Genomic DNA, 27,715 nt, shown 5'->3' with positions numbered 1-27,715 from the left:
ATCTCTTCTGAGGAACCCCACAGATTGAGGGAGACAAACAAAACATTTTCATACTGTCCTCCCAGGAATCCCCAGAGATGGACATCTGTAGCACTGTAAATGGTGGTGGGGAAAGAGGCTTGTGATGACCCCAGCCCTTTTGTAGGGAGCTTTTGTGTGTCTCTTGGCCAACATTAGCAGAAGTCACTCTCATTAAAAAAGTGTTAGGAATGCACCAGTGGCAACTCCACTAGCAGCAAGCAGCTGTTCTGGTGATACCCTCCAGAGATGTGGCTCCTGCAATCTGAGCTGCTCCCTTCTATACTCAAGTAATTTCTCAAAATATTTATCGTGGTTTTGATCTTTGCCTGGAACTGAATTTTTTGTGCCTGGAACAAAATTACTCTGGATTTGGGAAGACTGAGGTTCTTTACTCGTTGGATGAGGGTGTACACATGTAAAAGGTTGATGTCTTTCGCTTTGGTTTGGTTAGAGACAAAGATACTCATAAAATTTAAATCAAAAAGCCTTATTTAAACATTACTCTCTTAGAATGGGTGTAACATGCCCATGTGATTGTAGTTCCAAAATACAATACTTTTAGGAACTTGAGGTTGTCAGTGGAAAACTTCTAGCAATATAGAAAGACCCTGCATTTGTATTTTAAAATACCATGAAGCCACATTAAAGCTGGATTTTTAACCTTTCTTTTTCTAACTTTTTTCTTTTTCTTTTTTCTTTTTCCCTTTGGGTAATACGTGGCTGGCTACTTTTAATGTTGCAGCAGAAGTTTGTGGCCCAGGAATAACAATATGCTAACTATGAAAGTCAGGGTGACTCATGGCTGACTCCAGAACTTTGTTCACCACATTTTGCCTTCAGGGCACTGTCACCGTAACAGTGTTAGCTGAGGTCCTGCCAGGCTCCTGGGTAGGGCAGAAAAAGCCCAGAACTATCAATTCTCATCCCAAACACAGAGCTGTTTTGATGGAAAATTTCAGCTGCTGATATTTCCATAGAGATCAGCCTACATCCATGGAAGTACTTCTCAAGGACTTATATCTTTGGTTTTCTGTGCTATTTTCTGCAACTCTCTAAAAACAAAAATATCCATGCTCCAAATTCAGAAAGGTCACTGTCCTCAACCACAAATTTAATTAACAGTTTTCCCCATCTACTGATAGGTTTTTTTCTTCCCCTCTCTTTAGTTAATTTTAACCCAGTGTCCTACATCAGGAGCCTTTAGTTTCCACTTGAGGGAGTAGATGCTTCTGCGACTGGCCCCAGGGAAGCGAAGCTCAGTAAGCGATCACCACTGGGAACCAGGGCTACACACAGCATTACACCATGGAAAGCTTCCCATCTCCTCTTGCAGACAAAATGTCTACAAAAACAATACTACTGCTCTCCTAAATTCCTGCCTTTTGCAGATGTGAAGCTCAGTTTCTGCAGGGGGAGCCAGGATGTTTTGGGGGAGCTCGGAGTCCTCTGTCCTTTTGCTGCTGCTGCTAATTTTTGTGAGCACCATAGAATACAGTAGAAAATTGAAACTGTGTGAAAGATCAACAAATCAGTGTAGAATGTCACGCAGCAACATCTGTTAACTTTGGCTCTATCTCATAGCCTCCTGACCCCTCCTTTCTAGCCACAAGTCTCCTGTTTTGTGAGTGCTCAGAGTGATAGGGACTGTGGGGGGGCCAGGGGGAATGTCTAGCTGTTTCTCAGTGGTCAGAAGGGCTTGCAAAAGTACCACCTGGAATGAAGGGTTTATGTTTGCGTGCTTCTGTATTTTTAGTTATGAAACAAATGGGAATTTGCTGAATGAATTAATTGTGTTGTGCTGTGAAAGTCTGTCTTGAGAGCCATTATATATGGGAGCTCCCAAAGCCTGCAGAGAGGAATGAAAGCGGCGTCCCTTTCTAATTAGGGCTTTCAGGAAATCATTGATTACAGAATCAAATAGGGTTGCTCAGAGACATTTGTTTGATATTACTTCTGATAAACCAAATTTTTACCTAATAATAATTTTACTGGTGACACTGGAAGCAGCTGCGCTCTGTAACGGTAAGCCTGCCTTCAATAAAACTACCCCCTTTCCTCCTACCTTGTCCAAACAGTTACAGCTAATGAAACATTACTTCTAAACTGTAGATCCCATTAAAAAAACTCAAATAATGAAAAAAAAATGAGCAATATAGTAGGCAATATGTTCTTAATGGGATGGTCTTTGTCAGGACCAAGTTAACGGTGTAAACTTTTGTTTGCATTGCATTTTAAAAAGCCAAAACAAAACCTTGACCTGGCAAGTAGAAATTTGTTTATTTATTTATTTGTTTGTTTGTTTGTTTGTTTGTTTGTTTTACCAGGGTCAGCATATTTCACTAGCTCCCATTCAAAAACTGGAGGAAGCTCTGTATGAGTATCAGCCTCTGCAAGTGGAGACATATGGACCTCAAGTTCCAGAGCTCGAAATGCTGGGAAGGCTGGGGTAAGTAACACGGCGAGTTTTAATTCCCATTTCATGCCTCTCTAGCTGGGACTGTTACCATCTTCACTTTGCCAGCACACAGGGCTTTTATCTTAATTTTTTTTTTTTTAAAGGATCTTAACGAAATATTACACTTCCTGCCCAACCAACATTTTGTTTGGGTGGATAAGCTGAAATTTTTGGTCCTGTAGCCTTTATAGATCTATTGAGAGCTGGACTGGATTGCATTAGTGATTTTTAAGGTTGTCCTTGGCAGTCTCAGTGAAGTAGCTGTTCATTTTCAGTTGCACGGTATTAAAAAATAAATAAATAAAAATCTGGGGCTTAATTTACCCAGCTGTAAGCCAGTAAAAATATTAAAGTTGGGCTGTTTGCCATGGAAAAGGGTAGATTTACTTGTCGACTGCTGTCTACAGTCAAACTGCGTTTGTGAGAAATGAAGCACAGAGCTTAACTTTGTCAAAAATGTAAGGCAGGGGCCGGTCCAGCGGCTTGGCGGCATCGTGGTGTGCAGCCATGTTTGGAAAGGAGTTTGGGACCCTGCTGTGCCTGGGTAATGGAGGCTGGGAAGTCCAAAAGTGACGTGGCAGCTCTCTAGAGACGTGTTCGTAGCTGAAATGCCACCTGAAAAGGTGTAGCTACTGGGATAGCCGGTGTCACCCAACTTGTCATGGCCTCACTTTCAAGGTCACCAGCACTTAACGGTGGCTGGAAAATAATGTGGTGGGAGTGGATGTGCAGACTGGCAAGGCAAGAAAGAGTTTTAGAAAAATAACAGTTTATGTTTGACTCTGCAATATGGGAGAACTGAAGCCACAAAGTGCTGAGAAAAGTTGAGACGCTTTAGCGTGCAGTTTCAGAGACCACTGAAGCCCAAACAGGAATCCTACATAGTTCACTGGCACGGGAGAAATTGTATCTCCTCCAGAAAATTGTAGTGGTAGATAAACCTTTTAATGTCAATAAGCAACCTAATGGTGCTTCAGAAAATTCAGGGCTGTCTGGGATTGAGGTTTTCTGCCTTTGGATTATTTCTCCATCTTTAATTATTTCTCTGTCCTCCTGATGCCTGTAACTTTTATTATCTGTTATCAAACTTCTGAAATCAAATATTAATTAGCAGTTTAAACCTGGGCAGAGCCAGACTCAGCCTTCACCACCTGTTTGGATGAAGCACAGCTGTGAGGGACCTCCAGTTTGGGTGGGCTTTGAGGCCATCTCAGCCCCGAGTCACACCACAAATGAAAACGCTCAGTGGGAGGGAGATGACTTGCACAGGGAGGATTCTCAGTGAATGCTGGTGTCCAGATCTGGCAGGAACCCTGTTCCTATCTCTGTCTATCCCATCTCACTGCCTGTGACACTGGTTGGAAGGCAACCCAATCCCTTGCAAAACAAAACCCTTTAATGTTGCAATGTCTGTGTGCCAGGGTATTTGGAGCAAGGTTTGCAAACACCACTCGCAGTCTTTTCTTGGAGATGAGTCGTTTTACTTCTCTGAGTGTAAACAGCCAGGGCTTTCCAGCGTGGCTCTGGAGGTGATGAAAGAGTTAAGAGCAGCAGGGGTGCTGGGTGGCTGTGGTAGCACCAGGAGGTGGGTGGGTGGGTGGTGCCCATCAGAAGAGTTCTTCTGAGTCCTGAGGCTGTTTGCAATTCCAAAACAAATATATCGATGCTGTAGCTTCCCAGCTGGTACAACTCTAACCCTATTCCATGGGGTGTCTGAAACACCTTAAGCCATGCAGGGCTACTCGTTTATATATTTGTGTTTCTGTGTTTATATGAACTCATGCGCATTTCCTGCTGGTGATGAATGCTTAACTAATGTGCCTGGGTCCCTGCTTTGGGGCTGCTCAGGCAGCTGCGTACAGCTGCCTGGGTGAGGCAGAAGAGCTGGGCACAATGTTAAAGAGTTTTTTACTTTTAATTTGGACTCATATAAGGACAGGTTAAATTAAAAATTAATTTATTTCTTCTTCTTTTTATGTTCTTGTTAATAATTTTGCAGTTTGAACTCTGGCTGTTTATTGCTGCCAAATAGTTCCCTCAAACACGCAGGCTGTTATCATCTAGAATCACTGCAAAGACACTGCCAGCCTGGAGACGTTTGAATTCACTTCTGGTAGTGTGACTTACTGCCTTGATTATTGTTTTCTTTAAAGATACAGTTTATTATCTTTAAAGCACTCAGTAGACCGAGCTTTTTGAATATTCACATCTTAATCTCTTACCATCTGCAAGACTCACTTTAGTTTCAGCATCAGCGTTGCTTTTCTTAGGAAACTGCTGTGATGGAGACAGCTGGCAAGAAGTTTCTTAGCAGATAGCAAGAAAAAGGTTCAATTCTTAAGGGATCATTGAGAACGTTTGTTAGGGGGCTATTTATACATATATATATTAAATTGCTTTTTAACATTACTTATATTATTTGTTCATTAATTTTTTACAAAAAAACTTCACATGCGGTTCAATAAACTTGATTCCACATCCTCCCCATTGCTCTTCTGTATGGATTTTGCATGTTTTGCAAAGAGGAAATCCATGTTCAAACTGTTTTTTAGAAACTTCTTTTCAGTTTTTCTTGGGTCTGTAAATTTATTTCCCCCCTTTGCACTGCAGAAAAGCCTTAACATCTTTATGATGCGTTTTATGCTGTTGTGTTGGATGTCTTAGAATAATGAAGATGTAGATATCTGGGTATTTTTCCCCAACAGAATTGATTGGTGTAATGTGTAGGGCTTTGTCCTTCAGACAGCCCCCAATTTTTCTTTTAATGGCAGAAGATTTTCTGGAAGTAACGAAGTCTAGGTAGTAATCCTGGATTAGGTGGTTTTCTGGGAGCAGTATGTACCACACAAGATTGTAGACCAGATTTAACCTTATGGCAGGGGTCACGAACCTGGGGAGGGACTGTTTATAAGGGCAAGTAGTGACAGGACAAGGGGAAATGGCATTAAGTTGAGGGAGGGGGAATTTAGATGAGATATTGGGAAGAAATTCTTCCCTGGAAGGGCAGTGAGGCCCTGGCACAGGGTGCCCAGAGAAGATGTGGCTGTTCCTGGATCCCTGGCAGGGTTCAAGGCCAGGTTGGATGGGGCTTTGGGGTGCCTGGACTAGTGGAGGGTGTCCCTGCCCATGGCACAGGGTGTGACTAGACGGGCTTTGAGGTCCATTCCAACCCAAAGCAGTCTATGAAGCTTTCCCAGAGCCTCTGATAGAGGTTCTCTTGCCAACCCCTCTGTGGGGTTATGGCAGGAAGTCTCAGTGGCTGAGTCCCCACAGACACAGTCTGAACGTGCCATTTCAGTGATGGTTTGATCTGGGTGGTAAAGGTCACTTGGGGTGTTGAGGCTGGGAAGCCCAGCTCACGCCTGTCTCAGCTATCAGATGGAAATGTGACTTGAAGAGGAGAAGACCTGTATAACAACATCTTCCAAACCTGTGGTGCTGTCCTTGGGGAAAAGTGGGGTCTTGGATAACTGTAACTAATGTAGCTGTCCTGGCAGCTGAGTCTACAGCTCCCTGTTTCTCTGTGATGACTAACAGCCCTGTGTGAGGAGAGAGAGCAAGAGTGCTTGGATGCTCGGGCACTCACTGCCATTACTTCTGGGTTTTCTAAGAGGGTCAAAAAAGCCTGTCTTTTGGCTTTTGTCTGGTTTTTCTTCCTTTTTTTTTCCTTTTTTCTGTTTCAGCTGAGCACACTGAATTTGTATGGTTGGAGGTCTGGATTTTTCTTATTGCAAAACAAACTAGACAAAAAAATATAACAAACTCTGACATGCCAAGTAGTGAAAGACCAAAACAGGATGGGGATGGAAATTAGCTTGTTGTCTTTAAAATGCATGTTTGTTATGCAGTTTTGATTAAAAAAAAAAAAAAAACCCAAACAAAAACAACCCCCCAAAAAACCCCTGAGGATCAAAACAATGTTTGTTTGAGGTCCTGAAAAATGTGAAGACATTCTTGGCATTAATTTTAAGTATGTATGGCTAGCAGAAGCAGCCATACAGCATTCTCACACCAAGTATTTACAGCTGTGGAAGAGCCATACACCAGCTACTTAAAATCTCACTATAAATCAAAAAATCTGCTTATGCGATTAACATTTTGGGTAAAGATGTGTGAACTTCATGTCTCAAAGTTTAGAAGTGTCTCTTGCAATCCAATGTGAATTGTACTCATAACACAGCACCAGTCCTATTCTCACAAAATAAAGGTATTTTACATTTAAGCTGAAAAATTGCTGTTTGCACTCCACTTAAAATCCTCTGGTTTAACAGAGAACTTCTGTGTAGACCTTGTAATCAGGTCGAGCCTGAGCAGCTTAAAATGCAATTATGTTTGCCTGCTTAACTTTGTCTGGAGAGATCCATCCTGAATATATATACACTTGTATATAAAAAAATTCAGTTTGCTCAAAAAAATCTTTGCTTTTCTTTGGGGGGGGGGGAAATGTACCTTCCCTTTGATCTATCAGCTTGTTTTCATGTATAACCATGTTGTTAGGAGCCCTCCAGTGAATTAGTGTTTTGTTTAAATATGCTGCAAATAGTGGTGAGCACTGATGAGGGGAGGTAATCGAGTTGAGGGGAAGTACTGAAGCAAAATCAGAGTGCTTGGGAAGTCTGTATGTACAACAAACACATTTTAGCTCACTGCTAAAACTGGATTGATCCTTTCCCTTTTTTTGGTGTGTTTTTTTTTTTTTTCCTAGCATAGGGCAAGTTAGTCATTTTAAATTTTGAAATTCAGATGAGGAGGTTGGATTTCCTATATGCTCGAGCTTTGTTAGCATTTAATTTTTAACCTTCATTTCAAGTGGAAAATTTCTGCATATTTCTCTGTTGTACAGTGTTGTAGTGTAATTTGAAACACATGTAGAGTTCTGGCACTTAATCTAGAAGTGACTCGGGTAACTTCTTTGCTGTCAATCACAGACTTTCTTTATTTTATTTTATTTAAAATGACTTTTTTATTTCAGTGAAGCAATGGTAAGGATGCTCTCCAAACTGCTTTTAAAGCATAACGGATCTGGTCTTTGGCTGGATCAGTTGTCTGTGTCTGTGTTGGGTTCAAGACAGTGAAACAAGAAAGGATTTTTGAATGTATGACAGGATTGCCAGGCTTAAAAACTCGTAGCAGGTGATTTTTCACATCTGCTCTGTTTGTCATTGGGGTATGTGGATATTTCTTGAATCTTGGAAAAGGAGAAAAGCCACAAACGGGGGGGATTATTTGATCTGCTTTGGCCCATTGATTTTGAACACTGGATTCATTTTGCTCCTTTAAATAGAATATAGTTGCTCAATAAACTCAGTAGTCAGAGGCAAAAGATTGAGTAAAAGCAAGAAAAGCTTGTCTTGCTTTGGAGAACATGTAGAGAGCGTGCTGCACTCTTCCTTGCAGGAATTCTCTTGGCTACTAGGGCATCTGGTCTGAATTTCCCAGTGTCTCCTGTTGCAGGGCCTGATCCTCACTGGGAAGATTTGTTGGCTGCGATGAGTTTTGAGTCGGGCACCTAATGAGTGAGAACTGGCGGGTAAGAAGTGACGATTGCTTTAGAGACACAGCTCCATTTGCATACAGAGTACTAATTTGTTCTTTTTATCATGAATAATTGCACACAAAACCTATGAGTGACAGCAGAAGTACTGTGTGGATATGCTTCTTTTGGAACAGTGGATATGGCCAAGTGCCATCTTGTTCAAGAAAGGATGGAAAAAGGTAACAGAACTGGGTGTAAACTAGTTTAATTTGGTTTGAGGCAGAAACTGCCTTGTGTTCCTTTAGCATCCTACAGAAATCCTACAGCTTTCATCACAGGACTTCGGAAGGATGCAAATTTAATGTAGAGGAGGTAGATTATCACTGGTTTTTCCAACTGTATAGAAATGGAGGAAAGGGACACAGCCTCTAGTAAGCCTGAAATCTCACTCTTTAAGAAAGCTTTCTGGCAATAACGTCTGTGAACATTTCAAACGACACCCTGTAGTGTATGGTGTTTTGCATGGAGCTCTTCTGTCAAGATCATTAGCGATTGAATATATTAAAAGTGGATTGCTTATGAAACGGAGAGTTTTGCTTCCTGCCCGCCCACCTGTGGGTATAGTGTAGGTCCTGTAACCGTAAAAGGTCTCGTGGGGGTTATAAAAGCAGAGAATATGGAAAATATATAAAGAAACAAAGAAGGAAGCCTGCACACACCATGTAGTTTCTTGTATGTAAAGTTGGCTGTAGCTGTATACGTACCACTAAATTAACCTCAAAAGCTGGCCATGACAGCAGAATGTCCATAGTAATTGTTTTTGTTGGCGTTTGGCTTCAAAATTAACTCATCGATCTAACACGAGGCTCTGTACTCGGAATACTGCTCTGGTAATGTTTTTTTACTTTTTCATGCAATCATGGAAAAAATATGTTTCTGCTCGAAGCAGTTGTCAAACAAGCTTCTTTCATCGACAATCAGACACAGGGCAGCTGACTAAGGCTGTTTAGTCTAGAATAAATACTCGAGAGATTACAAGTTCGCTGTAGGAAATGTAATTATACCATTTATTCCAGAATAGTCTTTTTGTAGTGTGGGCTTGCAGAATACTAAATCAGGCATTTATTAAAATACATATAATATGAAGGAAAAAAAAAATTGCAGAGCCTTAGCGTAAGGAATGGAGAGTTGTCTGGCAAACTGTGCTACAGCATTAAGCAGGAAATGTTTAAAATTGCTTCCAAACAAATCAGGATGGTAATATTTGCCTTAGTATTGAAAGCTGGTAGGAGTTGAACCCAGCAGTGTCTCCTGCAGCTGTGGAGTTGGTGTTGCAAAGTACCGGGAAATCTGCACCTGCAGAGACAGTGCTGGTATCCTGCTACTGTGCAGGTACTCCTGCTCTGGAGTAGTCTAGGCAAACACTGTCATAGTTTTCTTGAAGGGTCTGTTTGGATGGACTAATCTTTCAAATTAGTTATTTAGTCTCAGCTGTAGTTGAAGTAAAAGGTGAGGAGCATCCTGTTTTGAATTTGCTCTCTAAGGCATTTGTGAACTCCATTGTAATAAAACTGCGAGAAGGAACTCTGAAAAGAGGGAGAGAGGACGCTTCCTACACCCTTCAACACTATTGTTGGAAGAAGGGGGAGTTATGTATGAGTATATATAGATTGGATGGAAGAGCCAGCAAAATAGAATCACAGAATCACCTCGGTGGGAAGAGACCCTTTAGATCATTAAGTCCAACCACAGCCTAACCCTGACTAGTCCATCTCCATTTATGCAGCTTTTCAAGATGTTGCTTTTGAGTCTTTAACCTCCTTCAGGTAGCTGCTCTGCAGATTTATTCTTGATGAGTAGTCTTCTTCTCAGTGATCAGGAGTCAACAATGTTCAAAGCTTTCTTCTTTGTAGTTAGAGACCATGTACACTGAGCCAAGGGGGCAGAAGAGGAACCCAAACCTTTTATAAACAAAACCCGAAAAAGCACAGCTGCTCTTAGTTCTGTGTGTTCTGGGCCCCTTTGATTCATCACAGACATGAAGGACATGAGGTGCTTTGAATTCAGTGTCTCTTAAATGCCAGCATCTGCAGGATGGGGGTGTCACCAATTAATACTCCAAATAGTAGTCATTTATAAGCACCCACTGCTTTCACTTCAAGTCAGCCTCTATATTAAATGAGAGAGAGACTACGTGGTTGCTTGACACCCACAATAAGGCCACTGACAATGCCAACACTGGTTTGTGGTGCTTCTCCATGACAGGGCCTGTAAACCTGCCCGTTTACACCTGCAGAGCATGGTTATGTCTTTTCCATCGTGCTCTATGCCTTTGATTTGTCTTGTTCTTTTGGCAGAAGAGTTTTCCTCCACCCAGCTCACAGAGGGTCACAGAAAGTACCCGCAATCCTGTTGGCAGGCTGGAGGTTATATATACGCGTTTAGTGAAGCGATTTTCATGGCTTTGGTTTTAAAGCCTTGGTAATAAGTTGAAAACTGTTCTAGGTAAACAAGCCCTGTAGTGCCAGGCTTCCGGAAGGGATTGAGTTGTTCACTTCTCCCGCTTCTAAATTGAGGCCCTCGAGTTAGGCCGGATTAATAACGAAACGGGGGGTTGGAACATATTTGGACTTTGCAGATGAACTATTGCTCAGGCTTGGAGGTAGAGCCACTATATTTTTGTTTCTTTCCCTAACTGGTATTAAATGTAAAAACATAAATCCTTTTCAGTGGGAGAGGAGAAGAGGAGATGGTTTTCATTTGGCATAATTTCCTGTGAGCCGTAGTTCTAAACAAGGCCTGTATTTACGCAAGACAATACAGGTTTACATGTACTAGTATATCCAGCACATTTAAAAATGTTTAGCCAGCCCAGGGTATTAAATACCTTCACAATAAATGTGTTTAATAAAAGCAGATGAAGTTTAAAATAATTTTTGAATAATTTTACAGTAGAAACACCAGTTAAATCAACCCCATTGCAGTAATAAATGTCACAAAAACAATTAATTATACTTGCTTGCCACTGCAAAATCAATTGTGTAACTGTTCTTCTAAAACTGACTTTTACATTACTAAATCCTAAACACTACACTTCTGTAACTTGTCAGAATCAGGTTTTGGTTAATAGATATTTTCAGTGATGTAATGGGAACTTCTGGCATGGAGTCAGAATATAATGGACTGTGATTAATGTTTTAATAAGCACTTTTCTTCTACTTATGATGCAGCAGTGAAATGGTTTCCTGCTTAGATTGATAGAACAGCAGGTGTGCATACATACTTTTTTCTTTAAGTAAGAATAAGTTTTTCAGTTCTTCTGCTTGAAAATATTTAAATGTTTTTCCTCGAGTCAAACACTGCTGTTTTGGGAGTTTCAGTTTGTTTGTTTTAAATCCAGCTATTGCTGATATTTGTCATTTGGAAGTGGAAGGTGCCATGGAAACCTTTTCAGTAGTTAAAATAATTGCTTTGCAAAAGAGGAAACTCATTAGTTTAAAAAATAGTTTTGATATATTGATGTTTTCTTCAGTGAAAGGATTTGTTTGGAAATAGTGTTAGAGTAATTCAAAAGTGTGTGAGAACAAAGTATGGTGTTGAAAATATTAGCAGGTTAGATTTATTGTTTAGGTTGATGTAATACACTTGCTACATGCTTGGTTAGTTTTGTACTGGAAGTGGTTGTGTTCTTCTATATTTTAAATATTTCTATCCCCCAAAATGGAGCAGTCTATTTCAGTTTTTTTTAATGCCCCATCAATTGAAATTTGTTGCAGGGACAGTTTTTTTGCTTAGGGATCCAGTAAGCTGCTGCCCTGATGGAGAGGTCATGTTTTTTCTAAGATGCTGTTTAAGCTGTGCATATTTATTCTCTAGGCTTTTAATGCCCAGCTAATAATCAGGTTGGTGGTTCCTCACTTACTCTTGGCTGTTACTGTGCGTAACTATGGAGCATGAGGACTGCTTTCTGTTGAAAGCAAAATAGTCTCTTTTCTTTCCTTCTCTGTCCTTGGAGGCTGGACATTAGAAACCCATATACCAGTGATGAGGAAAGAGAAGAGGGCAAACCCTGTAGAAAGTGGAGGTCCCATGTCTTGGCTGTTGTTGGCATTAGTCCATTAGGAATGTGTCCGGGGACCTCTGCTCTGTCATTACAAAAAGTCAAGTCAGACTTTCTGGAAGGATAGAAAAGGTGCCGTGGTCCTGGCTCTGATGCAGATGCTCCTTTCTGTCCTCTGGACTCTGTTAACCTTCAGAGAGATTCAAGATAGTTTCTCCATTTCTTTGTTCTTTCCTCAAAACCTGGGGGAAAGTCTTTCTGACTCCTTTGTTCTCAAGAGCAGCATCCCATGCTTTAATTTTTCCATCAACTTTGGAAAAAATGCAGGTATCGTCATGCTTGTGGCTTTAATATTTGTTGAGAATTTCCCAAACAACCTCTATAGCATGGTTTTCTGCCAACTCTGTGTACTGGGGTGGCCTTCTGTAGAGAAGGTTACTTCTGTATTTCCTTTATTTTGAGAGGTCCTTCTCCCCCTCTGCTCTGCCCTGGTGAGACCGCACGTGGAATATTGTGTCCAGTTCTGGGCCACTCGGTTCAAGAAGGACATAGAGCTCCTTGAAACAATCCAGCACAGGGCCACCAAGATGCTTAAGGGAGTGGCACACCTTCCTTATGAGGAGAGGATGAGGGAACTGGTCCTCTTTAGCCTGGAGGAGACTGAGGGGTGACCTTATTAATGTTGATAAGTATGTAAAGGGCAAGAGTCGTGAGGATGAAGCCAGGCTTTTCTCCGTGATAGGACAAGGGGCAGCGGGTGTGAGCTGGAGCAGAGGAAGTTCCATGGGAACTTTTTCACTGTGAGGGTGATGGAGCTCTGGGACAGGCTGCCCAGAGAGGTTGTGGAGTCTCCTCTGGATACACTCACACCTGCTTGGATGCGTTCCTGTGAGATTTAGTCTGGGTGATCCTGCTCTGGAGGGGGGTTGGACTGGATGATTTTTTGAGGTCCCTTCCAACTCCTAGCTTTTGTGATCCTGTGATTTGCTACTATTGCATTTTTCTAGTTCTCCCTTAAAAAGATGCAGAAGGTGAGTTCTGGCTGCTATCTTTATTTCCTGACTCTCTTCCAGAATTCATGAGGAAATGCTCATGAATAAAGCCAAAAAAAATCTACACCTCTTCTCCCTTTCCTGTCATTAGAAGGTTCCCTCTCTCCTCCTCCTCTTTTCACATTTAGACCCTGATGGATTGGGCAGACTTCTTGCTCTGTGGTCACTGATTCTGTTAATTGTCAAAAAGTATTCCAGAAATGAGAGAGGAGGGTCTGCGCTCTGAGGCCATCTCAAAACTTGGAAGCATAAAGACTCTGCTGCTCCAGACTCTCTTCAGCACACAGTTAATTTTGGAATGAAAAGTCACGCAGATACAGAGTCTGCTGACAATCTGAAATATGGAAAGAAAATCTTGCCTTGAGTTTTGTGGGGTTTTGTCTTTGTTTCTTTTTTTTTTCCAATGTGAGGTAGGTGCATCTTGCTTTTTTCTCACCAGAAGAGAAGCAAGCGTTGCTGGGAAGGTGTCAGGACAGTTGGGGAGTTTGCTTTCAAGATTCTCCTGTGAATAAGGTGTACTTGGCCATGAATAGTCCAGGCTGTAGGATCCTTCTTGGCTTTTGGCTTTTGTCTAAGACGAGTCACTCAAGTGACTGTTTTTGTGGAACTGTTTTCTTGTTCTCACTTGCCCAGAAGTGATCTATAGACTTTTTGGATTGACTGTATTCAGTCAATTTATCTAGCCCTTAAATGTGTTTGGAAAAGCATGGACCAGCAGAAGAACATATAAAGCTGGTGGTGTCTGATTCTACGGACATACAAGCAGTGAATAGTGTTGTGAGAGCTGGTGCTGACCCTGGAGATGACAGCAGCCAGCCACCTCACCCTTTGCATGAGTTCTTGCTGCTAAGGCTGCCAGACTCCTTCCCTGCCTTCTCCTCAGAGCTGTAGGAAGTTCACACGTTCCCTGACGTGTTTTATACCTCTAGTTCTGACCCCAGAGCCAGAAATAAAAATCAAAGCTCGACAGAGGTCCAGTTCCACTCCTGTCCCTGGCAGAGGGGATTAGTAGCGGTTGCATTGGGAAGAGGGTTAGGCCTCCAGAAGTGCCTTTACTGTTCCTACCCTTGGGCAGCATGTGTGGATACGACTTTCCTTCTGCATTGCAACACAGTGGGTGAGCTGTGTGTGCTCACAGGCACTTGCAGATAATTGAGGGGCGTGCTCAGCGTGGCTCAGGGATGTTTGCAGATGGAGCAAAGGAACGTGGCTACCTCTGTGACAGAGCTGCGGCAGCGTAGCGGCACGCTAGTGCTGCAGGCTGTTTGTCAGGGTAATAGCTTGGCTGAGTTAGTAGGTATTTGGCTTTACTGGGAGCTACTGGCTGCTAGTTGACTTTCCTGTATTTCGAAACAGAAATGCTGAAAAACCATCTGGAACTATCTGCTAACATCAGCTGCCTGCATGTACTACAGTAGCAGGTTTTACAGGCTGTCTGCCCTGAGAATGTAAGAGCAGAAAAGAAAACGTCTTTTCTTTTAACACTATTTTTATCCTCTTAGGAAAACACTCTCTGAATGGTGATAGCAAATACATGAGATTTGGTACTCGTATTTGGCTCTATTTCGTGGCTTCCTTGTACATGTGGGGGTACCTCTTGTTTCCCTGGAGGGAATGAAGGAGTAATGGAGTTTAGGTACATGTCAACATCTGCCCAGCACACCTGGATGAGGATGGCAGGTAAGTACAGCAGGACTCCAACCTAGACCTCTGGAGAGGGAGCTGTTGTTCCCACTACTTTCATCTTTGGGTGAGCTTAGGAAAGCTAGTAAGGTCAGATCTCTGAAATCTTATGATAGTTAAACATCTAAGCCCCTTATAGGCCTGTCCTTTAATTTTTTCTCCCTCTTTCTTCCTTCTTTTTTTCCATTGGAGCCTTGCTTCATTATCTGCAAAATGGGTTTATTTGGGTTTTTAAATAGCAATGTTAGGCACTGGGAAGTCCTTGCTGCTTCGAATAGAGAGGACCACATAGGCTGGGGAGGCGGGGTGAAGGTGATAGTACAGAATAGTGCATCCTCTATTTTGGGCTGCTTTGAAAGATGGTTATTTGCAGCAAATCCCAAACTTTTTGTTGACTCATTACTTATACTTTGGTTTTATTCAGCATTTTTTGCCCTTTCTGAGGGCTCCAACAGCTGAAACAGCATCGTCTTGCCACACCGCCGTTTTAGCTGAGTCCGGCGTTTGAAGTGGCAACACTGCTAAATGTTTGTGACTTGTTTTTAGAACAGCATTTCAGCTGCCAGTTTCCTTAAGAAAGCAAAAACAATATGAAAAGCAAGAAATACAAATAAAGGAGAGGCTTTTTTATACATACTTCTGATGTTTTTAAAAAAAAAAAAGAAACTAAACAAAAAAGGTTCAGAAGACATGCTAAATATAGCAAAATTTCTAGGAAAAAGACATCTAAATAAGCATGTAGGCTCCTTGAGTCCCTTCACTTTATTTCCTCCTCCTTTTTCTCCAACCCAGGCATAATCTCATCGATTATGTCTTCTCTTAACGAGCTGTTTCCAAAAATTTTGCTTTTCCGCTGGCAAAAGGCATTATGCTCCCAGAAGTGTAGCTGCCGTGTGGTAGGGGTAAGCAAGACCTCCCCAAAACCTCCTGCTTCCTTGCAGGGTGGTGAAGAATCTGCCAGCACTACCATTAATTGTTCCAATAGGCTTTAGGACATCAGTAGCTGCTTTGAGGGTGTGCTCTGTGCACCCAGAAGAGCTGTAACTTCTTCTGGAAGGATTCCATTGATCTAAAAGTTTGTGTGTGAGTGTATATATCGTTATATATAATATATGTATATATAGATCATTCTAATTTTATGGTGTAATAACTCGTTGTTTTATTGCTGTCGTATTGTTAGGTGTTTCTCTAGGCATGTCAATGCATTGATTGTGTTAGCAGCCAGGGCTGAAGATGGGTGTTTTACCCCAGAAGGGAGAAGCCTCACGTGCAGAGAACTGCCAGCGGAAAACCAGGTTGAATGCTGAATAGGCAAAGGTAGCATTTTCTAGAGCAGCGAATTGAATGAGGAGTCTGTCTTGTTAGTTTTAATGAACTGTAAGCTCTGAACTGATTAAAAACACATCCTGGCTTTAGGATATTCAGTGTAGAGATGGAAGGCTGTTGGAAACAAGGTGTTTTTATAAAAGGACGTATCAGGGCATGAGGCAGCATGTGCTGTTTGGAAAGCTACTTGAAGAATTACGGAGGAAGAGACTGACCATGCGGAAAGATGGGTTGGATCTGATCCTATCACAGGTTTCTCTATAGCTTCTGTTAAATCAGGAAGACTAAAATCCTCAAAGGCAATTAAGCACCAAAATACCTTTGGAGCTTGGCTTCTTTCCATATGTAAATCCTTTCCCCCCCTTTCCCCCCCTTTCCCCCCCTTTCCCCCCCTTTCCCCCCCTTTCCCCCCCTTTCCCCCCCTTTCTTTCCCCCCCTTTCTTTCCCCCCCTTTCTTTCCCCCCCTTTCTTTCCCCCCCTTTCTTTCCCCCCCTTTCTTTCCCCCCCTTTCTTTCCCCCCCTTTCTTTCCCCCCCTTTCTTTCCCCCCCTTTCTTTCCCCCCCTTTCTTTCCCCCCCTTTCTTTCCCCCCCTTTCTTTCCCCCCCTTTCTTTCCCCCCCTTTCTTTCCCCCCCTTTCTTTCCCCCCCTTTCTTTCCCCCCCTTTCTTTCCCCCCCTTTCTTTCCCCCCCTTTCTTTCCCCCCCTTTCTTTCCCCCCCTTTCTTTCCCCCCCTTTCTTTCCCCCCCTTTCTTTCCCCCCCTTTCTTTCCCCCCCTTTCTTTCCCCCCCTTTCTTTCCCCCCCTTTCTTTCCCCCCCTTTCTTTCCCCCCCTTTCTTTCCCCCCCTTTCCCCCCCTTTCCCCCCCTTCCCCCCCTTTCCCCCCCTTTCCCCCCCTTTCCCCCCCTTTCCCCCCCTTTCCCCCCCTTTCCCCCCCTTTCCCCCCCTTTCCCCCCCTTTCCCCCCCTTTCCCCCCCTTTCCCCCCCATTACTTTGTGTATGTATCCACCTCCTTAGCTACAGAAGTAACCAGAGCTGAGGGCTTTGTAGGTTGGCCACTATTATCTCTAGGTTGTTTCCAGTATTAATTAATTTATGTAGTGCTGTGTCTTGTGTGACCCATGTTCTTTGCTCCTAGCTGCATGACCTTTGCTATTAAGCTGTCTCTAGTTGGAAGAAGTCCCTATGAGTAAGTGCTACAGATTAGCCCAAATGATTTATCTCTTCCCCCCCCTCAGTTTTTTTGACAGCTGTGCATTTTACAAGCAGTGACTTTTATATTTTCTTTTAAATCATAGATGAAAGTTGTTGGATATCATGGGGATAAAATGAGATCCCTGCAGGGGAAAATACCTCATCGGATGATGAAGCCCCATTTACACTTAGTTCTTGAGATCTATCAGTGTAAATTGTGCTTAAATATTTTTGGTGTAGCTCCTATGAAACTAATTTGAATGTGGTAATTTAAGAAAAAAAAAGTTACTGCCTGTTTTTGGTATAAACTTAAAGGTGAGCTTGATCTTTCCTTTTCATTGAAGTGAGTCACTGAGGGATGCATTAGATTCTGGGGTGAAAAAAATTGAGATCAGTGTTGGTTAAACAAATCCATAGGTCAGTGTGGAATGTGTTCAGCAGCAGTTCATTAAATGAACAGAGTGTATAGTGGGAACTTTTCACTCCAGTGGGATTAAAGGATAACAGCTCAGATGCAAAAAGATAAGCAGCCCAGAAGATCCATAGCATTGCTGTGGAAATATCACCAAATCTATGTCATTTTTTCTACAAGAAGTGAGGAATTTGCATTGATACATCTGCAACCTTCATAAAGAGTTACAGGGGAATTGTGTAAAGCCACACTTGTGGCAAGGTGTGAGTGGGGACTACGTTTGAGACAGCTTCTATGGCAGCTTGGACTTGTGTGTGCTTCAGGGGGTGTTGGAATAGCACACAGAGGTCAGTTGGGAAGAGCCAGCTCTGCTTCTGCTGTGGCTCCAGCTGATGGAACCCTTGTAGTATAAGAAGTTCTCGGTCTCATAGGGCATCTCGTTAGCCAATAGTAGATTTATGTGCCATAATATTATTTAAGTCTTTGAAAAAACCTTCTTAGCACTTGTTGCAGGTAACACAATACTGCTACGTAGCTGCTTTTAAAGTCAACCTACTAGAAAGCTTGCCCTGCTTTTGGGAAGAATCTATAAGCTCCTTTGTTACACCAGCAGCCTCTCCGGTGCGATGTGCTGTGCTTGGCCAACTCAATAGAAATTGTTAACAACTGGCTAGAAATTCAGCTTTATTTTGTTGTAAATATTTTGACTAGCCCCCCACCCATTCCCCCCCCCCCCCCACACTCAGTGTCAGAGGGCCTTTGGAGAGTAGAATATAGGTTTTTTTACTTCAGAATAGGTCCATGACTGAATGAAAGTGATTGCTTTTCTTCTGTGATAGGTGCTTTTCTGTGCTGCTTGGGGGTTTAAGAACAGAGAAGTATCAGACCACAGAGACCCTGATATGCATCCAGTGGGTGCTCCCAGTTCCTGGCTGCCATCTGGGAGAGCTGGAGTGCTGGTCTGGTTGCTTTAATAGTTGATGACAAGGAAATGCATTTTGATAGAGCAGTTTTTTCAACAGCTGCATTACCCACCATGCTGCTATGTGTTCATTTCCATTTCAGCTGAAGAACAGCACTGAACACATTGTATGCATTCATCCTCTCTCTCTGCTCCTTTAGTTTGGAGGTTTATGCATGGAAGTACAACAAATACAAACATTAAATTGGGGCTTGTGGGAAATGAGTCTGGACTTGTGTTGTAGTGGCCATAAAATGTGATGAGATCTGGCACTGGTTTGATGATGTGAAGGAGTGGCATGACATGTAATCTAATGACATCACATTGCATGGTGCTGCACAAGGCACTAGTAGTTTATGTGGTCTTAAAAAAAGTTTGGCAGTAACCTTTGGGACGTGCTTGTGCACAAACATGCACACACCTGTTTATGGCTGTATGTTAAAGCAGTGGCCCACACCCTCTCTTAGATTTCTCCTTACAACAAGGAGCTTTTATATCTTAATCATATGAGAAATAGAGCAGTCCAAGAGCACAATGCAGGAAAATTGCTGCCTTTGATTTCCTACAGGTGTTTATGGTGATTGAGGACTAAAAGAGTTTCATAATGAAATAGAGAAAAAGAAGTTAAACTTCAGTACAAAGATAGTCAGGGTTTTAATGTTCCAGGGGATTGTACAGTGCAGTAATGTACCAATCGCTCACCTCTTGTCCTAAAGCCTGTTGACTCGCCGCAGCCACGGAACTTCCCTTTAAAGCACAGTCATTTCTCTAAAACCCGTTTGATCTGTCAAGTAGGTGCAGAAGCTCGTGTCAGGCACGAAGAAGAGAGCAGATTCACCTCTGACAAATGATACAAACGCAGGGAAGGTGATTGACTTCGCCAGGGGAGAAAATTCTTCCTCTCAATTATGTCAGAAGGCCAGACGGCGTTTCAGAGGTGGGGAGGGAAACATGCCTCGACGACAACACTGACAGTGCCTGTCTAGTAGGTGCTCTCTGAGCTTCGTTATTATTTTTCCCTTTTAAATGTTATTTGAGCTTTCAGGGATGAAATAATAAAACCAGCTCGCTCAATTGCACCTATGTTTTGGGATTCTCAGACCTCATAAATCCACTGCCCTTCTGCGGTTCTCTAGGGATTTCTGCCCATTTTTGTGAAGATAAGAACTTGCAGGAGCCTGCGAGGCAGTGAAGTTGCAGACTTTGTATTTGTCTGCCAGTTTTAGCTGTTCTGCTTCTTTGACTTCATATTGTTACAGGTCAAACCTTGTCAAAGTCAACAGCTTGTTGTCACGTTCTAAGTTTTTAGTGTTTGGAAGGCAAAGGGGAGAGGACTGGGCTTTTTCCTTTGTTAATCCCTGGTAAGGAGTGTAGTCTGTCTCCTGTATGAACCTCTGCAGTGTTGTGTTCCAGCACCACATGATTCCTTTACAGAAATTTTCTGTCAGTGGAGAAGGAGCCAGCAGGGCTATTGTGGTAGGGGTTATTGTTTTGAGGAATAAAACTGTATTTTCTCTGCTTTGTCACCTTTTTCTTCCTCAGCTCAGTTTTTGGGTTTAGTTCATGGGTTTTTCCACTGCAAGTACTATTTCTGAGAAATGATAAAGATTAAAAAGAGATTGATGCAGGTGACTTTATTCTACATCACATTCTTCTGAGTTTGTGATGCATGGTGGAGCCCAGTGATGGGCAGTGTGTGCATGCATTTGTACACTCATTTAGCATGTCCAACAGGGTATCTGTACTATGATTCAAAGGGTCTATGTCTCTCTGATACAGCAAAGTTTATCCATGGTGTGACTGGGTAACCAGACTGCATTTCCTCTCTCCACCAAGTAGTGCAGGTGGTTGTGTGTTACAGCACAGCAAAGATAAAACTGTTGGAGAAATTAAAGTTTTTACTGGCCAGGAAGATGTGCCTGGCTGGCAAATGTTGGGTGTCTGTCCACTTCATGGATTTCTTTCTCACCCTTTAAGTGTTCAGGGCTGAGGATGGTTACCTTTCATTGAGGCTGCAAGGTGATCAGCATTTTTATTTTGAAAACCAAACCACCAGCCTGTCTTCAGGTTCTTTTCTTGCAGTGAAGGTGGAATCTGATCCCAATGTCCAGTTCTTTTGTAGCACAACTCTCTGTGTAGCTGGCTGGTTTGGGTCTGACTGTTCAGTAACTGCTATGGCTTTATCAAGTGCTTGTTGGTAAATCTGACAGTGTTTATACTTTATGTGGTTGGCTTTTTTGTTATTTATTGCTGCTGTTTGCTTTATAGAAGTGCCTAGGAACATATAATGCAAGCCCATTGTACTAGACATTGTACAGTGATTTAGTGGTGTGTGGAAGCTCAGTCCATGCCCGAAATTGCCTAAAAGTTGGAGGATGCTGTCTTTAAAAGAAAAAAGATCAGGAACATGCAACAGTAACCATCTAGCTCTCTTCTCTGTTTCTCCTGCACTTGACTTTCTTCTTGGTGCCTGTGGCAGTAGTATCAAAACTTCTCATTCTTTTGGCTTCTCCCTGTCAGTATAACCGTTTCAGGCTTCTCAGTGGCAAAGAACTCCACTCAGTATATAGATTCCAACTTTTTACTCATCCTTGCATCTGGTTTTGTTGCTTTAAAAACCCAGACGCTTTCAGATTGGCACAATATTGATCACAGTTGCATTTGGTTAAATTTGAGGTTAGTTTGCATGAGTCAGTGATGAAATGGCATGTGACGCTCTTTTGGACATCATGGATTCATTATCTTTAAACTAATTTTTTGAAAAACTATTCAGCCACTAGTATTCATAATTTAGATTTGGAATCATATTCAGTTTGTTTTTTCTTGGAATATGCTTTCCATTTAGCTAAACAACATTCTATTTAGGGCATGATTTTAAGAATAATTTTTGTAATTCTGGCAGCAAGTGCTGTAGTATTATAATTATGCCATAAGCATTCAAATATTTTTTCCATCATAAACTGGCTAAAATCCCAGCTCTGGAATACAGCTTTCCTGTTTCTCTTGTCTCTTCAAGTGAAGGTGCATTTTTCTCCACAGAAATGATTTCTTCATAACATCTATCATTGGGTTTAGCTACATACTAAAGCAGTTTGTGTATTCAAAAAAGGGAAGCCTGCCTTGCACTCTGAAGTCATAAATTATTTTTGAACTTTTCTTAAAGGAGATTCACTTTTCACAACGAGTTAAGCCAGCAGGTACTGTCCAGACACAGACTTGATTCTTGCTTACATTAAAATATTGCTCTCATTTAACCAACTTCATTTTAAAATGGGAATGAGTTAATCCAATGTTAGCTAGCCTCATTAGCACACCTATTCTGTGTTGTGGATTTCCAAGTAAAACAGGACCTAGTGCTATACCCCAGGGATCAATACTGGGACCAGGACTGGACCCAGCAGTTGATATCTCTTGGCAGCGCTGAGTGGAGGGGAAAGATCATTTCCCTTGACCTGCTGGTAACCCTCTGCCTAACGCAGCCCTGGAGGTGGTTGGTCGTCTTTCCCACAAGGACACATTGCTCATGGACAACTTCTCTGCAAAAAATTATTAAAAAAAAAAAAAAAGAAAGATATTTTAGAAGTTGTTCTTGGGGGTAGCCCACCAGTTTCTAATGTGTTTGATGAGGCTGAGGCCTGAGTTGCCATCAGGCGTGGGCTTGGTAACGTGAAATCAGTGGAGCTGCATTGGTGTAAGGCAGCTGTGAGTCAACCTGAGGTTTCAGACAGATCATCTGGTTTTCAATTGGCTTTCTGTTCACGTATTTCCCTATCAGTTACATACTTTCACAACTGAGTTTAAACATTTCAGGAAGAAACAAGTACTGAAATGAAAAAGCTCCATCTGCTTGTAAAACAGAAGCAAATTGTCCTGTTGTCCTGCTGGTCTCCCTGGTCTCATCAGGCTCCTGTGCACTCCCTTTTCTGCTCCTGGAGAGAGGGACTAATAGCACAGAGGGAGCGTTGGTGGGACACAGTACAGCTTTCCCAATGTCCAACACTTTTCTTTAGCTCTTATTCAGTGTAGGGTGCTGAACTTGGATAATGTCAGCCAGATACCTAATCCGATTGTCTGCAGCAAAGCGAACAGTACTTGCCTCTTTGTAGCAAAAGGCAGTAGTGTTTGTTGTGCCTTTGATCTCTATAAAGTGCTTTGATGTGGTGAGCTCATCTTGAGGAAGCGCTAACAGCTCTTTCCTTGAATTTTGTATTCAGGAAGAAAGAAAAATGAAGTTGAACATGGGCTCCTTGTGATAACTCATTTCAGTCAACACTTAACTTGTTTTTCCAAGTTGCTGTATTTGACTTGGTATTGGCATGGGATATTGGCAAATGACTTAATTAGTTTTCACTGAAAATTACTGTCTGTCAGCTTTTCACTATGGGGCTAGTTTTGCTTTGCAGATCAGTAAGACTGCTGGCTTCCTTTTCAAAACTAATTTTCTTTATCAATAGCCTATTTGCTTGTGTGTCTTTGATAGCCCTTCCAGTCATTGCTCTAGAAGATGTGGGAAGGGGAAGAATGCTTGTTCCCTGAAGGTTGCTGTAAACCAGTCATTGCTGATATGATACTCAATGAATGAAATATTTCCATACACCGTAAAACTTTATCTTAAAGAAGGTCTGGAGAAGTTAAAATAATGGTAAATAATTCTGTAGACTAACTCTTGTAAGGGCTAAGTAGCCTGGCCTTGATCCAGGGAGGCACTTAACAATGTGCTTAACTTTAAGCGCATTGAATATTCTTACCGGCATAAGTGAAAAATCAATGAGACTACTCACATGCTTAAAATAAGACGTGTGCTTAAGTGTCTTTCTGGACCTCAGCCAGAGGGTTCAGCCTGCAAGATGGGCTGAGTTCTAATTGTGGGCAAAAGCCAGTAGTGTTTCATTTTGCTTGTCTTGTGTGTTTCTGAAGAATTCATTGATATTGTCTGTGTTTATTTTAATTGGCCTCCATTTCCCATCTAAGCCCTACCAACTCCAAAGCCCTGGGAATAAAATAGATGTGCAACTTAGGGTTGTCAAACAGCTTGTCAGGGATAGTACTTAGACTGTATATATTGCTATAGAGCAGGAACTGAACTTCAGAAAAGCTGGGAAAAGATGAGGTGAAACATGATTGTTTTCTTTGGTAGCCAAGGTTTTAATAAAGAGAGAAAATGAAGAGGAGAGAAGAGAAGGCCTGGTGACACATCACACCTTTTCAGTTAACATAGTTGCTGCTTAGGAAACATTAAAGAATGTAGACAGATGCATTAATAATCTGCTGGCAGTGGCTGGAGCCTTGGCAAGTAGGCTTTCCTACCTACTATTGATTTTTCTGACTCTCAGGCAGCGGCTTGCAATGGGTGGCTTGATCCCTCACCCTCAGAACGGGCAGTGAGATGAGTTGTCACAGCCAAAACACTTCTTACTTTCTAACCAATCCCTCCTGTTTCTTCAACAGCATCTTTTTACTGCTTAGATGGCAATTTCCACCGCTGACAACTGTGGATGATAAAATATACTATATTTAAATACAGAGAGCCTCCATGTCTAGAGGTGCAAAATAACCCACCGCAATGCTGCTGAGCTCTTCGTTGGCACCAGCCACCTTTGTAGAACCCAACCCTCAAGCTCTGTAAATCTGCAACATTGCTGGTTTGCAAGTATAAAAACACTGAAGCCACAGACATCTAGAAGAACCCTTTGCTGTCAACTCTAACTTACTTGTCTAAGGAAGTAGCGTGCCGTCCTGCCCCCACCCTCTTGTTTTGCAACATCTAGACAGTGCTTGTCTTCCACTTTTCCTCTCTGTGTTTACAGCTTCCTCCTTACACCTGACATTGCTTCTCTATCCAGGTGGTTAGAGCCCACGCAGGAAATTCTTCTTCACGTGCTGCCCTTGAGTTGAGGTTGCTGGTATTTCTTCACTTGCCTTTTTTACTGGAAGCTAAAACTTCTGTTTCCATACATGTATTGGGTTTAGGCTAGATGAAGAGAGAAATTTAATGAGTAGTTGAAACGAGAGTGGCCAGAATACAGGAAAACTGAGTGTTAGTAATTTATAAATGGGTAAGTATGTAAAACTGGAAGAAGCCAGTAGACACTATGGAATTTTATATGTAATTCCAAAAGAATCTCCTGAAAATGCATCTCTCTGAAGGAGCAGCTGCCATTTTTAGGACACCCCCTCCACAGTAACCCTTGAGCAGTCCTGAATGAGTTTTGCTTTCAGGTTGTTAGTTCTCTCTCGGCTCCAGAAGTGTGCTTACTGTAGCACTCCAAGCTCCACTTAAGGGATCTTTCAAGGTCACTAGCAGCATATATTTTTATTGTGTGCTTGCCCTACTGGCCATTTATTTCTTCAGATTGTGAACTCCTCTTTTACTTGAGAGCTTAACAGCATCACCTGTCACATCACAGCATCGCACCTGCGTTAAGAGGTGATCTGAAGGTTTAAGTTTGGGTTGTGTATTCAGGTTCAGGGATAGCCAATTTTAAACCGTGAAGTGATGCATGCTAAAGATATCAGAGCCAGAATTAGAACTGGAAGAGTGGGTGGAAAATGGTATTTTGTAACTATTTTGTTTTCAACTGCTCCCCCCTTAGCACTTGTAAAATTCATTATTGAGCTGAAGTCCAGGTCTATGAGTGTATCTGTTTGCAGGTGTCCTCAATGTGACAGAGCCTTCTGCCACCTAGTGTTAATACGAGTTCTCTCCTCAGCAGGGTATCACCAGATAATTTATTAAATGTCGTTATTTATTAACGATAACCCTCCCCTCTGATTGCTGGGCGCTCTCTGTGAATGTTTATAATGCAGGTTTTCACCAGAGGGTTTCAGAATCAATTCAGTCGGTATGCACAGTTTCCTTGGATACATGTACCTAGGATGCAGCTTGCAAGGTGGGTCAACTTGTTACACAAATAATCCATGGAGGATTTTGGTAATTGTGAATGTCCCTGCTTGGTAACAAGTCTGTTAGCACTCATTTGCCACGGGTGGAACTAGCAGATTCTGCCTAACTCAGCAGACTTCTCCTTCAATGTCTGTGCTCCTGCTGGTTCAGGAAATTGTGTCAGACTGAAAGCAGCAGAGGATAAAAAATTAATTCAACAAAAATTATACAGAATTATTATTCCATTTAGACACTTAACTCATTGTCTTTTTAGAAGAGTAAAATGAAAATCTGCCGTCACCACTGCTTTTTTCCCCCCCTCTAGAAATTCCACCAGGGCACAATGGAGAAGGACAATAAAATCCAGAGAATTACATCCAGATTTCACAATAGAAATGTCAAACTGTTAAAATAGAAAAAACAGGCTTTAAAAACTGTTAAAATAGAAAAATAGGCTTAATAATACTTTATATTTCAGCCAAATAATAATAGCTTCTACCGTAAGTTGACAGATAGGAGAAAACTCCTATCTTTTGTAGGATTGTAGGAGTGATGTTTGGGTTTTTTTCCTTCATTTCCCTATAAAAATATTTTCAAGATATATCAACTCTTTCCCCTCCTCTCCCCCACCTCTGTGAGCTGCCTTTAACCCCTCAGTGATACAGAGTGGAGCTGAGATGTTCCATTGGAGGTTGGTGTTGGAGAGCTGAGCCAAAACCCTGCATGAAACTTGGGCAGATGATTCTCCTTCTTATCCCAGCTGTGATTTTGAGGAGAAGCCCTCACTCCTATCTCCTGCCCTCTGGTCTTTCTGTTTTCTCTCTCCCACCTCTTCCAGGCCTTCCTGAGGAGGAAATGCCAGCGTGGCCAAGAGCTGTAAACTTGATCCTCAACATCAGTCTGAAATGCTGACCTGATCAGCAGCAACCAGAACCTGAAGAAGCAGAGGGGCTGATGCATTAGAGCATTAGTCAGCTGCGATACCAGGCGAGCTGTTTTTTTCACCTTGTTTTGACCTGAACAGTCTCATCATCTTGAAATAGCGTCATTCAAACTGCAATCTTTTTGCTTTCAACAATTATGCTTTTCAAATACAGCCTAAAGAAAATAACTTTGGGTTCTAATTATCTCAAATGAATAACTACGAGCACAGAGCAAGTTCTTGCTCCGTGCTCGTAGTTATTCATTTGAGATAATTATTAGGTTTGGCAGCTTTACTTATCTGATTGGTATCAGAGGTTAAAAACCCTCTAGAAATTCTTGTGCTGTTTTGTTGGAGTCGTATTAAATCAGAATTACCATATGACATGTATTCATTGCTACTCAGAGCAGAGGATGCTGCGTCACAGGGAAAACTGGCTGACCTGGGGAGACAATATTTCAAAGCTGAGGTTAGATGCACTTTTTCTTTCTTCAGACAATGCTTTTTTCCATCAGAAGTGATCTGGGGGCAAAGACTGTGACTGTGGTAAATGCATTTCTAGTGTTATCTTCCTGCTTTCACCCTTTTATGGTGGGGGGAGAATGTGATGTTTCTTTCCCCTTAGGGTCCAGCCTCATCATTCACAACCTTTTCTAGCCTCAGGCCTGAGGTCAAGTTCCTTACTGGAGCTCCTGGTGCAAAATACCTCTTCTCTGCTTGTAGCAGTTCGTTTTGTACTCTGCAGTGGTAGTACAACTGTGACCATCCTTGTGGCTCATTGCAGCAGAATTGTGCATCATGGAAAATGTACTGAAAAAAGGGCAAAAAACATCTCTGTGCATCTCCATCCTCTTTCTGTAGGTGCTGCTGACTGGGTGCTCTGTTCAGAAAAGGCTCCATTTGCTTCACAGCTGCATGATTTACATGGAAGCTTGTCCAGGAGGAATCTCTTTCATGTAGCTCATTCAAAGCCCCAGTTCATCAATATGGATTGCTTGCCGTGCGCTGGGGGATTTATGGTACGCGGTGGGGTGTGCGGAAGTTGGAGAGAAAGGCAGAGACTGAGGAGCAGTAGGGAATTTTTGTCCTAAAAAAAGAATCTGTGTGTCCAAAAGAGCAGTCTTTCAGAATAAAAGTTGTGTTATCTCTTCTTGCCTGCAGAAGAGATGCTGTACTCACAGAGTCAAACCCAGGGGGACGTTCCCCGAGCCGTGGGGAAAGACACAGTGATGTCTCTAAGAATGAGCTTGCCCTACCCTTAAAAGACAAAAACAA

At 42.2% G+C, this 27,715-nt stretch overlaps 1 protein-coding gene across 1 annotated transcript in view; it reads left to right on the top strand.

The window, feature by feature from the left end:
• Positions 1-27,715, top strand: part of MNAT1 (MNAT1 component of CDK activating kinase) — a gene marked incomplete at its 5' end in the record, with an annotated part of 120,491 nt that overhangs the window by 82,636 nt on the left and 10,140 nt on the right. The window contains one exon of the mRNA XM_084270510.1: positions 2,346-2,467. Coding sequence (XP_084126636.1) covers positions 2,346-2,467 — 122 coding nt within the window. The remainder of the gene's footprint in view (positions 1-2,345; positions 2,468-27,715) is intronic.

Source organism: Gallinula chloropus (assembly GCF_964237585.1).
Source record: "Gallinula chloropus genome assembly, chromosome: 14".
Classification (NCBI taxonomy): domain Eukaryota; kingdom Metazoa; phylum Chordata; class Aves; order Gruiformes; family Rallidae; genus Gallinula; species Gallinula chloropus.
Note: the sequence above shows the minus strand (reverse complement) of the source record. Positions and strands in the feature narration are given on the sequence as shown.